Below are 14345 nucleotides of genomic sequence, written 5' to 3' on the forward strand. Positions count from 1 at the left end.
GAGGGGCTAGCCCTGCTACTCCGTATCTTAGTCGTTATCTGCCCTTGTCATTCGTACTGACATTTCGACTGGAGCGAGCGAGATAGATAGAGCCGAAAAGTAGTAGGTTTTTGAGACGGGTTTTTGTGTCACGATTATAAATCACATGTGTATTTTTACGGAGCCTTTTTGAAGAACGTTTCAAACGAATGCATACGCAATCCATGCGAGCACGTTGACCATAGATCACGTATGCACTCTTACGAAGCCTTTTTGAAAATAGCTCCATAAAAATACCCACATAACCTATACGAAAGTGTCGACCATAGATTACATGCGTATTTTTATGAAGCTTTTCAAAAGATGGTTTCACAGGAATACATAAGTCATCTTGATTATGGATTACGTATGCACTCTTATGAAGCCTTTCTAAAGAACGCTCCATATGAATACCCACGTGATCTATACCAATACGCTGACCATAGATTACTTGTGTATTTTTATGAAGAGTTTTTAAAGATTGCTCCATAAGAACACCCACGCGATTTTCGCGCCAAAAACCCCCGTCAACACCGATCACGTGATCTATACGAACGAGTTGACCATAGATTCCGTATGCACTCTTACAAAGCCTTTTTGAAAAACGCTCCATAACAATACCCATGCGATTAAAACCCCCGTCTACACCGATCACGTACGTCCAAGGAAGCGTGCAACGTCAGTCAGGCCCGGCCGGCGCGGACGCGTGGCGCGTAGGGCTGCAGCTACTGCGACGGGTACTGTGCGGAGGGCATAGCGGACGCGTACATGACGGGCGGAGCGCCGCCCCACGCTGCGCCGCCGCCCGCGCCAGCGCCGCCCGGCATGCTCATGCGGTAACCGGCTGCAACAAGAGATTTTATTCAAAGTCAAAGTTAAAATTTCTTTATTTGTTTAGACCAGTGTTTTTCAACCTGTGGGTCGCGACCTCCTGGGGGGTCGCGAAGACTCTATAGGGGGTCGTGAGAAGTCGTAAAATGTACCTCAGTAAAAAAAATTCTTATAAAGACAGATTAATCTGAAATCTAATTATGCAAAAATGATATGGATTGAAGTATTCGGTTCTACAAAAATCTTTGCAACATTTTAAAATGCATGAAAAAAAAGCGAACGGTCGGGGGGTCGCCAAAATTTTTTTCTAACTAGGGGGGTCGTGTCATGAAAAAGGTTGAAAAACACTGGTTTATACTAATAAATAGTTCTTAAAAATCGTCATTTTGCTCTTAAGGAGCCTCTACATGTCTCATAATCTTTTTACCCTACCAGCGCTTCGAGACCAACATTTGGCAAGTGCTGAGAAGAAGCGCCGCAACTAACTCAGTCACCACTGTCTGCCGGTTAATATAAATAAATAGAAATAGTAGTAACACCTCCCGCGACCTTCACCAGTTTGTGGAAATCCTTGGGGGAGGCCTTTGTCCACCAGTGGACGTCTTTCGGCTGAAACGAAACAGCCCCTAAGGCTGGTTTTAGAATCGCGCCGACCGTACGCTGATCGTCGGCGCTGACAGATCATTATGTATGCAATTAGGGTTTTCGCGATTGAAAAATCCGCCAGATGGCAATACGTAGACGGGAAGCCAAATGCTGCATGATTGGTTATTTTTGACATGACATTGACAGATGTCACAATCCACCAATCATGCAGCATTTGGACCATGATGATTGGTTATTTTTGACATGACATTGACAGATATGTCACAATCCACCAATCATGCAGCATTTGGACCTCCCATCTACGTATTGCCATCTGGCGCGGATTTTTCAATCGCGAAAACCCTCATTATTGTGAAGAAAACACTAAATTTTACAGTTAGCGTAGGCGCACACTAGCTAGGCGACACGCGACAGTGACAGACGATGTGACTAGACGGGACGACAGTCTCATATATTTTGTTTAAAGCTTCGCACATTTGGCATCAGAGTCGCGGAGTCTCGACGACAAGCTAAGCTGTCCCTGTGGCGTGTCATCTGGTGTGCTCCTACACTTAAGGTTAAATAACGGCTATCACAGCATTCAGTAACACACGTCTTTTTAGGTCAGTCAGGTGAACTACTCAGGAGTTGGTGAATAATGAATTTGGCGTAAGATAATGTGCATACGCATTATTTTAAAAACTCAACAAACTTAACTACTCTAGCATGAATCTACACCAAAGAAAAAATAATAAAAAAATAAATTGGTACACGACACCTACAAAATGTCGTCACGGTGATAATTCTACCGTTATTGGCAGATAATACGAATAAGGGGAAAATTGTATTACCACTGAACCAAAACTAGAGCTAGACAAAAAAACTTCAGCCACCAGCCTGTTTCAACATCATCTTGAGCCTATACACCAGCTGCTACTAGAAACAGGCTAAATTGTTATTTTAGAAAAGCCTAATTCACTCGACCTTTATTTTGCACATGCATTCACTTACTACAAAAAAGCCAAGTACAACAAACCATTACTAGCGTACCCTGATAACAGTAGAAAACGAGGTTACAGATAGCTGTGATAAGGAAATACTGTGAAATAAAGGCTTGCAGTAGGCTCCTACTCCGTCAACTACTATTTCATAGCAAGTGTGATTTATGCCCGTTTTCACCATCAATCCCTAATTTTTAAGTGACCCCTTTAAAAACAAAATTCCTGTTGTGTGTTACCATAGGGGTCACTTAAAAATTAGGGATAGATGATAAAAACGGGCATGAAAGGTTTAGGAAGGAAGGTCCCATTTTTATGTTGTACCGACCCCTATTATCACAACAGATTCCATTCCTATCATATTCATCTAAAATTCTAGGTCAGGAATTTATTATCTACAATTAAGTTGCTATGACATGTCAGATTGATATGGACTTTATTATTCTCAAATCACCTGTTACGGTAAATTAAACTGTATCCACCTGTCGCAAGGTCGAGATCAATGGTGAACGAGCTGTGCCCAAACACATTATGGCGTAACAGTCTGCCCCGCGATGGAGAAAGTGACACACTTAAAGCCGTCAAAAATTACACGAATATTTTTCCTGACGAGTTGTCTCTTAACTTGTTTTGGAGGAAAACCTATGTTAAGTTTGATGAACTTCTGGATGCCTGTTGCATGTACGTACAGTATACATGTTTCAAATCTTAATGTCTGTTAAACTACTCATAACTTTATTATGTGTGTCATTGTCTAATGCATAAGGTATTTTATCTAAATGTTAATATCCATTGTAATTTATTAAAATGGGGTAATAAGGTCTACAAATTGACGGATTGTAGCTGGATAATCGCGATACTGACATGTTATTCGGTCCAATGTTAATGAGTTTGTTTATAACTTTTGGCAAAGGACTTAGTCCTAGGCTAAGTGCATAAATCACTTATGGCTAAAATTAATCGTCTATCTTTCCAAGATTAATCCTACAAGATAAAGGATGTTAGCGCTGCGTAATATATTTTATTCCAGTTCCTATCTCAAACTAGAGTGATTCGTGGATAGATAAAAATAACGATAAATCTGCTAGATTGAGAGATTGGTTGGGTTCTCACCTGCTGCGGCAGCTTGAGGGTTGCTATAGGCGGCTGCATACTGCTGATAGTACCCTGGGGCCATGTAGCCTTGTATCGCGGGGTAGCCCTGCAAAGACACACAAACGTTACGATATTATGGGCTCTAATATTATAAAATTATAACAATAGGGTTCCATAACCATTGCAAAATCTGAGAATGTGACGCGTCACAGATGAAGCGTTTCTTTCGAAAATTTCTCAATTTAAATCCCTGTAACTTTATCAAACTGTTCACGTGACTTTGGCAATATCATGGTTCCCAAAACCAAGTCATTGCCAAAAATAAAAAAAAGAACAGGGGTGCGCATACGCATGTCGGGAAAAAATCTAACATCCGTTAAATTCCGTTACAATCGTCTTGTGTTACTGAAGAGATATGTCTTAAGGGCACTGCACAAAATTAGCTGACGTTTTGAAACGTGTGCGAAACGTGCAAAAGTCTCGCTAATGTTATTGTCCTAATAAAAAGAGCAGTTTAGGCTTTAATCTGATCTGCTCTTCAGACTATTCTGAAAAAGTCGAACTAGATAATAAAGGGCCAATTTTTCTGTAACCAAATAACTTTTATCATTCGTACTGGTCCATTGAAAACAAGTTTTATTGCAATTAAAATAAAATATTGACCCACAGTGAGTAGGGTAGGGATGATCTCAGCTGAGTGGACACCATTTAGGTTAGGCTATCAAATGAACGTTATTTCACTTTGTATTGAAAGACTAAGTTATTGGTGTTGTCACATGCCATAATTTGTTTAAAAGAAACTTTTTTGATTACAATTCAAATGGAAAATCTGCCTCAATATTGAATATTCATTAATTCTGTTAACTCACAAAAATATAACAATACCACAGCAATGAGAAAATTAAAGTTGTTTAACACTTTAACCTTCCACTATTATGATAATTACCTATATGACAATACAAGGCTCATGCTACTATAACACTCATAATAATGAACTCTGTTAAATAGAAATAATGAAATTAAATTAGAAAATAATTTAAACATTTGTCAAACATAAATAAAACATTAAGTAACAAGTGTTAGTGTCTGTAAACATTATCCAGAAACATTGCAATATGTAGACAAAACAATGACGAACAATACTATTACATAGTAGTTAGTTGATTGCTGATTAAGTTTTGTTTGTTAATGTACGATTGTCAATTTCATCACGTGCTTCTTAGCGTATTTATTTCTGAATTTTAAGAGTTAAACTGTATTGTTATGCCCACTCACGCGCCAATACGTATGCGTAAGAGTAGAGTTGATTGACGCACAAAGAGACGAATTGCTACATGCACCACAGTGTATAAAAGATGTAAAATTATTCGTTATTATTTAAGAAATCTGCCATTCTGTGCGGTGGATTTCTGGCATTCCTACTGGCAACTTTCTACCGTCTTAATTCAGAATGAAATAGAAACTGAGCGGTAATCAGCCGCGACCGGCGGCCATTCATTGTTCTCAATGACGTCACGGCAATAGTGCCATCATGCATTTGTAAACACGACTTATCAATTTATTTGTTTTAACGACACACGAATTCCTGTTAAATAAATTCATCATAGCCTATTTTGCATTAGAGAAGCTTAATTATTGACTATAAATTGAATTACATATTGTAGGTAACATTTTATATCAAATGTGGTTGAATTGCATTGTCACTTTAAGGATGAAAATGACAATTATAATTATTTATATTGTTTCCTTTATCCCCACCACAATATGTTAAGGATAAATTTTTTTTATCATAATGAGCTAATAATAATAAATAAAGCACATTAGATTCAGCTGTTTGCACCTACTGATAAGATAAGCAATGGGTTGTTAGCGAGCTACTAACAAATTAAAATACGAGTAACCTTTACATCAATAGATAATAGCAAAAAAGACGTCTTATTTCCTTAGCTATGTTTTTTAAATTGATTGGCATGTAACAACAGCTGATTACATGTATACCTATTATTGGTAATTTATCTGTCTTCCTCTCACGTTTAAAATTGATGTCTGTGCAATAATACTCACATAATAATGATAATAACATTGTATTTGTAAATTAATATAACATAACTAAAAAAAACTACTCTCGTATTTTCCCAGTAATATTCATGTTTTAAAACAACCTTTATGAATAGCGTATAGGCATGCAGTTCTAGTGAATGTTTACCTATTTTAAGTATCAAAGATTGGTCATAATATTTACCTGGGCATACCAATACCCCATGCCTTGCTGGTATGGATATGGATACTGTGTTTGTGCTCCAATAGTTGTCGGTGCAGGTGGCGCACTGTTCGTACTCTGTAATAATAAATAATTAAAAGTTTATCAATTGGAACAGTTTAAAAACTTATGATTACTATGCAAGCATAATAAATGCAAATTATAAGATAATTTTGCAAAGACATTAAATTACGTCAACTATAATTATGAAGTGCTAAGTATCTTGCTGTTTGAGGATTGGAAATATTTGATCCCTGTTTTATTGCAAAATGGTACTGTTTTATTTTTTATTGTAAACATAAAACAGTCCTATTGTTATTAATTGTTTTAAATATTTGGAATCCAAATTACACCTTCATGGTTAACTTTAAAGTACACTACATAATGTCAATAAATCATTATATGCCTAAATTCCAAATTCATGAAAATACTTTAAATAAAATAAAAACAAACGTTGCAATCGCATCAATTTTATAAACTAATGAAATCGGTTAGCATACTTACTACTTCAAGGTTCTTGTTAGTAAACATAAACCTGTAATTTTCTCATGTCAACATAAAATAAATCGTACCTGAAAACAAAATTGTTATCAAAATACCCACCTGATTATCACCGCCACCATTCTCTTTCCCCCAGAAGCACTTCACTGTGTGTCCGCTAATTTCTGTATTATGAGTGGCTTCGATTGCATGCGCAGCGGCCTCTTTTGTTGTAAACCTAATAAACGCGTAGCCTTTATCCCTGAACACCCTGATATCTTGTATCTGACCAAACTGAGAGAATGTGTTCTGCATTAATTCCTCTGTTATTACGTTACTAGTGAATCCTCCACAGTAGACAGTCGTGTTCGTTGGTGAACTCTGGTTATACACTTCATCAAAAGTTGGCTGTTTGGCTCGCTTGCTGCTGGGCGCACCTTCGTTAGGTCTGTTGGTAGGCGGTTTGCGAGTCGACCAATTCGTGCGTATGGAGCGCGAACCCAACCATTGACCGTTCATGGCCTGAATAGCCGCCTCAGCGTCGGCCTTTTTCACGAATGATACAAAAGCATACCCCTTAGATTTGAGCGTTTGTGGGTCGCGAACTATCCGGCAGTTTGATATCTCACCAAATGGAGCGAAAGCCTCTCGCAGAATGTGAGTCTCAATTTCTGGTGACAAATCCCCAACGAATATGTGGTGATGATTGCTAGTGTCCGTCTTCGGCTGATTGCCAGGACTCGTAGCCCAGTTAACCTTCATTTCCTTGTCGAGAAACACTCGCTTGTTCATGGCGGCCAGGGCCGTAGCCGCCGCCGAGTGATTTGTGAACTCGAGAAACGCATATGGATCATTACCAGGCTCACGGATTATCTTACAGCCTTTTACCTCGCCAATTTGTCCAAATAACGCGCATAGGAATTCTTCTGTCACACTCGCGTCTAAATTACCGACGTAGAGAGTTTTCGGGTGGCTTTCGTCGCCCATATTAGCTTACAGAGTAATCTAGCGATTACTTAATTACGACTATGAACACTAATATCGTAAATATACGCTAACCGACGTGTTATTTCATCACATTAAACATTGGATGACGGATAAAAGAATGAAAAATGTCGCAAACAGCGCCTAGAACTTCTCGAAAGACGTTGCTGTTGACTCGTGAAACGTTCACTTTTCGGAAACAAACGCATCTATAGACAAATTTCCGGTGGAATGTATTTAAAAAATTGGCGGGAGAAATTTTATGAATGTAATATTTTTTTAAATTAATTACTTTTCATTGATAAGATCATCACAAACCATGATTTACAAAAATATTAGCAATAAATCAAGATTTTATGCTAGAAAACTGAAGTAGAAAAAAATATTTTTCCGAGATATAGACAATACGGATGAATTCCATAGAGAGAAATGTAAACTTTTCCGGAAACGAGTGTCAGCAAGATGTCTATGACTCATCATAAAGTATGCGTTTTCTATGTTTTGACAAGTAGCTAATTCCATGAATGCTATTGGCTCAATTAACTATTGACCAATCATGGTTCGTTTCGTTTATAATAAAATCGCCAATGAGAACAATCAAAGACAAGGAATAAAAAATGTTTGTAATTATATTTCTAAAATTAAAAAAATAATTAATATAATTTAATAAATCTAAAAAAATGTATACTGAAAGTTTAGTAAATTTCTTTAAAATATTTTTTTTAACCACGCAATTAATTTATTATCTGAGCTGAGTAAATGATATTTTAAAAAAGTTTTTTTTTTGACATTTTGACAGTTTGTGTCGTTCGAGTCGTTCGAGTTGGGTCGACGATTATTTACGATTTATAGTTAAAACTTTAATTAAAGTATGGCTTATTTGAATAGATAATTGGGCTTAAACTTCGTCGGCCCTTTCTATTCCATATAGTCACCTATTTCCTATCTAAATACCGCGAAGGTTAGGTTAGGAACCGCCTGGTAATAAGTACACGTATGCAGTGTTTCTGTTTGTGATTTAGTCCAGTTTGGCTTGAAATGACGTGAATCTTCTTCCGAAATAAAATAAGGTCAAGATGCTTCCCCTAACACAGAAAGATACTCGAGTTCCGCGGGGCACTTTGGGCGGAATAAGAGAGAAAATTCAAAACTGGCTCAGGTTGATATATTCTGATAAGAATTCAAGGAATTTATTTATGTTTCTTCTATTGAATTTATCATTTGCATTTGTTGAGCTGTTCTACGGTGTTTGGACCAATAGCTTGGGTATGTATTTTTTTATTTTGACAGTAAAGTTATTGTTAAGAATATCAGCTGATTGTCAAGTGAAGGTTGTAATAAAAAAAAATGTACTGTTACCTTTAATTACTTCACCAGTGATTTACTGTAGTATAGTGTTGGTGTGTTATTCTGCATTTATAAAAAATACTAGCTTTCCGCCCGCAGCTTCGCCCGCGTGGAATTTTGTCTATCACAGAAAAACTTTATCGCGCGCGTCCCTGTTTCAAAAACCGGGATAAAAACTATCCTATGTTCTTTCCCGGGACTCAAACTATCTCTATGCCAAATTTCATCAAAATCGGTTGCGAGGTTTAAGCGGGAAAGCGTAACAGACAGACAGACAGACAGAGTTACTTTCGCATTTATAATATTAGTTGGGATTAGTTGGGATGGAGCTTGAATTCTTTGTACATTTTATCATAGATACTCTCTATTTATTGCTACATCAAACTATAAATGACCACCCAACTAAAATACCAAATGAAACTCATACTTCAGGTTTTAGAAAATGTTTAGTCTGTTATATTACTAAGTATTTTAATTGTTTTCCTTTAACAAAATGATTAATTTCTTTCCCTTTTAATTCAGGCCTGATCTCGGATGCATTCCATATGTTCTTTGACTGCACTGGCCTGGTGGCCGGGCTGGCAGCGTCTCTGGTCTCAAAATGGCGGGCAAACGAAAGGTTTTCCTACGGCTATGCAAGGGCTGAAGTCTTAGCCGGATTCGTAAACGGATTGTTCCTGTTATTCATTGCATTTTTCATCATGAGTGAAGCTGTGGAAAGAGCAATAGAACCCCCTGAGGTAACATTTTATTACATTACTTCTAAATTCAATATTGAACTTCTTTTTTTAAACCTAAGTTTAGTAATAATTGAAGCAGATTCCATTTCTGGGATGCAGATTAAAAATGTCCACACCCAGTTTGTCTTGTTCCTGGGAAACTGTGTTTTTATAGCTCTCATGTTAATACATTTATGCTAGTTTCATTATGATCTTTCCAGTCATTTATTTATTATAATTTTCACATATTAACCCACATATTATGCTGAATAAAGTGTTCTTATTCTTACATAAAATATTGCACATTGGTTGATGTGTAATTTCAAACATTTACTTGAATGAAAATTTGTAATGTGTACATAAATGCAACTAATACTGATAACATGTCTTATCTAATTAAACCTAACAGGCATATAGCTTTGAGACATGCATCAGATTAGCATCATGTTGATATGGACATAGTTTGTAAAACAATACTTATCTTATACTGATAAAGCACATAATAATTCTGAAGTCTGCCAGTCATCTTTGGTTTCATGATAAACTACTATTTGCTTGCGTTTGAGAATTGAACCTTAAACCATGGACAAGTCTTCTACGTGAATAACAATTTATTTATTTACGCACGTAAACTACCACGGCATTTACTTGACAATTTAATACATACTTAGGGCTTCTACTAAAACTTGCGCGGGCGCCGTACGTCCAACAAGGGTATGTGAACGCGTCGCGGCGGTCAAAGCAAATTTTAGTAGAGGCCCTTATTTGGTGTTATAATTTCAGTTCAGAGATAAGGAATATAAAATTATTCAAAAATCGCATACGCAAATCTGTGCATACGCATTTCAAATTATATTACCTAGATTACGAAACATAACTTTCAACTCTTAATGGGGTGATTAGGAATTTCAACATTATGGCGTCTATAACAATGTTGAAACTTCATTGCACAAATGCTAGTTCGGTTGGCACGTATTTCGTTTTTCCAATTTATATGGCGCCTTTGTTAACAAAATAAGCGTCAAGTTGCGACACAGTATTGATTTTGAGATAGTAGTTTCATTGATGACCAATCCTAGTCTCGATGAGGAAAAGTTACTTTATAAAATGTGTTTAAGTATTTTTTTAAAGAGCTATCATCTTCATCGATGATGATTCAGACTTTTTTTTTCTTCTCGGCCGTTTGGTGTAGTGGTTCAGAACGGACTACTATGCCGAGAGGTCCCGAGTTCGATTCCCGGCCGGGCAGAAATTGAAATGATGAATTTTAATTTCTGTGACTGGTCTGAGTGTGACTATGTATAATATGTATGTATTTAAAAAAAAAGTATATAAGTAGTATATCCGTTAAGCTAGCACCCATAACACAAGCATTAAGTTGCTTATTTTGGGGCTAGCTGGCGCTGTGTGAAATTGCCCAAAGATTTATTTATTTATTTTTTAGGTAATAGTTAAGAACACTTTATCATGTTACTGAGCCTATAATGTGATACGATTTTAATGTTTTTATTAGCCTATTGCAATAAAACTTTACAAGCATATTAATTTCCAATTCCAGGTAAAACACGAGCGTCTGCTCCTCGTGTCGATCCTCGGCTTCCTCGTGAACATGGTGGGCATATACGCGTTCCACCACGGCCACGGGCATGGCCACGGCCACTCGCACGGCGGCGACCACGGCCACTCGCACAACAACCACGGCCACGGCCACTCGCACGACGACCCCGAGGCGCCCACCGGGGCCGGCTCCGCTATCATGCGGGGAGTCTTCCTACACGTGCTCGCAGATACGCTCGGCTCAGTCGGCGTCATCATATCCGCGATCCTCATGCGAATGTTCGGCTGGATGCGAGCGGACCCCATCTGCTCGATGGCCATCGCTTTGCTCATCGCCGCGAGTGTGATACCTCTAGTGCGGGACTCCGCGGGAGTTTTAATGCAGCGGACTCCAAGCTCGATAGAGCGGTTATTGCCCAATTTGTACACACGAGTAGTGGGGCTAGCGGGCGTGCACGCGGTGCAAGAACCGCACTTCTGGACCCTGTGTAGTGACGTTCACGTCGGTGCTCTGAAATTAGAAGTGGCTCGGGAGGTCGACCCGAGGTACGTGACCGAGCAAGCCGCGCGGATATTCCGCGAGGCCGGAGTGAAACACCTCACCGTCCAACTGGACTACTCGCCCCTTTGATCCTAAGCTTAAATCACAAATGTACAGTTCCACAGAGTGGATGAGGTTTTTATTGTATATAGAGAATGTGATCTACTGCAACTATCCGTGCGTTGTGCGATAGCAAATTATTACAATTAATTTTTATTATATATTTATTCATAGTGTTGTGATATAGGAAAAATCTTATGTTTTTTTACCTTTTAGCCTAGGCGCAGACCATCAACTTTTAGTTGGCGGATAGTTGTACCCGATTTTAATTTGTATGAAGAATCGGCCGATACCAAATCGGTGTAATGTGCGCACTTCCATACATGCCCATACTGATTAACTGCCCGACTAAACTATCGGCCAACTAAAAGTCGGTGGTCTGCGCCTAGGCTTAATCGCCTCCGATAATTTTGAGTCAAGTGTATTTTTGGCGATGTTTGGTGTATTTTAATACAAACGAAATATTTTTGTTTTAATAAATAGGATAGCAGTCAAATATCGCCTCATTTTAAATAATTCTACTTTATATGTATTAAAACCTATCTAAACTTTTTAATTTAAGTAATGTTACGTTTTATAGTTCTTTTATCTTTTATGAATAGTATAATATTCCTTATATTTTTACTTCAAGAATTTATTTTATCTAGAGTAGCTGCTTTGTATTAATGAAATTGGTTTTAAAATGCATTTCTGTTGATACACATTCCAGTATTCCTTTTATAGTAGTGTTGAAAGTTGTCATCGAATCGAATGTCCTATTATTACTTGAATTGTAACATCTAACATTAAAATGAACATGTAAATGAGTGTATAAAGTCCGTAATTTGAGAGATTATTATAATTTGACAGTAGTAAAAGAAGCTATAACATGCTTACAAAGGTCTTAACCTTTTCAACGCCAATAACGGATACATCCGTACATCAGGTTGACCGCCAACGACGGATTAATCCGCCTTAAAAATGATGTCAGTAAAAATGATGTGAGTAATAAGTAAAGTGAATACTAGTGATTATATTGATATCGTAATTTATCAAGCGTGGCGTCTGAGTGATGGCTTTTGTATTTGACGTGGCGCTGAAAAGGTTAAGAGCTGCAGAACTCTGAATTAAAATTGAGAAACAAATAAAATCCTTCTTAGGAGCGAAGAGAGTTGAAGTCATACTTATTATGTTGATGAGACAAACATTAATGCCTGAACCGTAATTTCAAATGGGATCTGTTCATCACTTTCACTCATATCAAGATGTTCTCATGAGTGACAGCGACAAATAGACCCTAAATTATGGAAACTGCTTGATAAGTTTTGTTGAAATGAGTTGAACGTCAAATTCTTTCTTCACTCTATTTCTTGTATTGAGGGTTTTCGCGAATGACAAATCCGCCAGATGGCAATACGTAGACGCGAGGTCCAAATGCTGCATGATTGGTTATTTTTGACATGACATTGACAGATATGTCAAAATCCACCAATCACGCAGCAGTAGACCCCACATCCACGTCCCGCCATCTGGCGGATCTTTCATACGAGAAAACCCTCATTGAAGTATGCCCTCCCTAACTGGCATTTTCGCTATTGTAATTAGTAATTTTAGATCCTTATCCTTAGACCTACTTGAGTGATTTTGAATCACCAACAAATTATAATAAAAAACAAATTGTATTTCGTGTAATATAGCTTATCTAAATCCAAGTTTTTATAGTGTAAAGATCTCGGAATCGCGAAAGTTTTAGTTTATATTTCTATGGGTTGATATACCCCTTCCCTTTAAGTCTTGGCAACCATAACACCTTGCGATTAATCACTTGCAATACCATTGCTCGGCAGATTCNGCAGATTCGAGGTTTTATTATTATGCATCAATTATGTTTCGGCATTTTTTATCTTATTCGCCCACCGAAGCGAAGATATATCCCCTATTATTTGTCAATGTGCATCTACCGTAACAAATAGAAAATGTTTAGTTATAAATAAATAATGCCATTATTCCTTAACAAGTGAATGTGTCAGTGAACGGGTTAATTAATTAATCTTTCATAGACAATGCCTTAGCGACACACTGTTCAGCGGCAGTTGTCAGCGAATATACATTAAAATAAAAAGTTTTATACGAACTTATTAAATTTTATTATTTTAAGTTATTAAACACGTTCGGTGACACTTTCACATAATAAAATATTAAGGAATTCGCATTTATAATATTAGTAGGACTATGTCTTACATAATATTGTTCTTTTAAAGTACATTTTATTGGATAGCCAAAGCAATGTACGCAAAAGAAACTTAAGGTCACACGATTTTATTGTAAACAAGTATTCTACTTTTTGGCCCTTGGAGGCGATAGTAAAATTTAATTTAATTGTTCGAACCCCGAAAATAAAATATCTATTTAATTTTATTTTTTATTTGTTTTGTTCTGAATGGGACCATAAAATCCCTATAGAGATCGTTTCATCCACGAAGACGCGTCCTACGAATTTTTGGTCGATGGAAGCGCGGGGTGCGGGGAATTTGATCCGAGCAATCCGAGCGTCCATTATTGTAGTGTGCGTGTGCACTCATGGATAATAATAACGGTACCGATGATAAACACTCAAACATTAGCGGAAGAATGGTGGGGCGCGTTTTCGTGGATGAAACGATCTATATCAACATTACCACAGTCTAGCTTTTATTTCAAGAAAACGTATTATTAACGTATTTAATGCAACATGTAGTTGGTAGGAGATTCTCATTTCACTTCAGCATAAGGCTGCAGCTATTCCACCAAGGATGTGCAAACGCAGATTCCAACGTAGTTTATGAAGAATCGACACGGACGACAGCTGATGCATCAAACTAAGACCTACCCTACACAAGACCAATAGTCGC

At 37.5% G+C, this 14345-nt stretch overlaps 2 protein-coding genes across 2 annotated transcripts; one reads left to right on the forward strand and one right to left on the reverse strand.

Annotated features, from left to right (window-relative positions):
- Window positions 1–433: 433 nt before the first annotated feature.
- Window positions 434–7454, reverse strand: Rox8 (TIA1 cytotoxic granule associated RNA binding protein Rox8). Its single transcript, XM_028320994.1, has 4 exons — window positions 6391–7454; window positions 5770–5865; window positions 3546–3633; window positions 434–862 (listed from the first exon to the last, which is right to left on the reverse strand). Exons 1-4 carry the CDS (start codon window positions 7252–7254, stop codon window positions 744–746), a joined length of 1167 nt encoding a protein of 388 aa, XP_028176795.1. The 5' UTR covers window positions 7255–7454; the 3' UTR covers window positions 434–743.
- Window positions 7455–8063: 609 nt separating this feature from the next.
- On the forward strand, window positions 8064–13872 carry ZnT86D (solute carrier family 30 member 7). Its single transcript, XM_028321009.1, has 3 exons — window positions 8064–8517; window positions 9121–9338; window positions 10876–13872. Exons 1-3 carry the CDS (start codon window positions 8328–8330, stop codon window positions 11503–11505), a joined length of 1038 nt encoding a protein of 345 aa, XP_028176810.1. The 5' UTR covers window positions 8064–8327; the 3' UTR covers window positions 11506–13872.
- The last annotated feature ends 473 nt before the right edge of the window (window positions 13873–14345 follow it).

The sequence above is a fragment of the Ostrinia furnacalis genome, unplaced genomic scaffold, assembly GCF_004193835.3.
Source record: "Ostrinia furnacalis isolate ACB-3 unplaced genomic scaffold, ASM419383v2 OfSCF7464, whole genome shotgun sequence".
Lineage (NCBI taxonomy): Eukaryota > Metazoa > Arthropoda > Insecta > Lepidoptera > Crambidae > Ostrinia > Ostrinia furnacalis.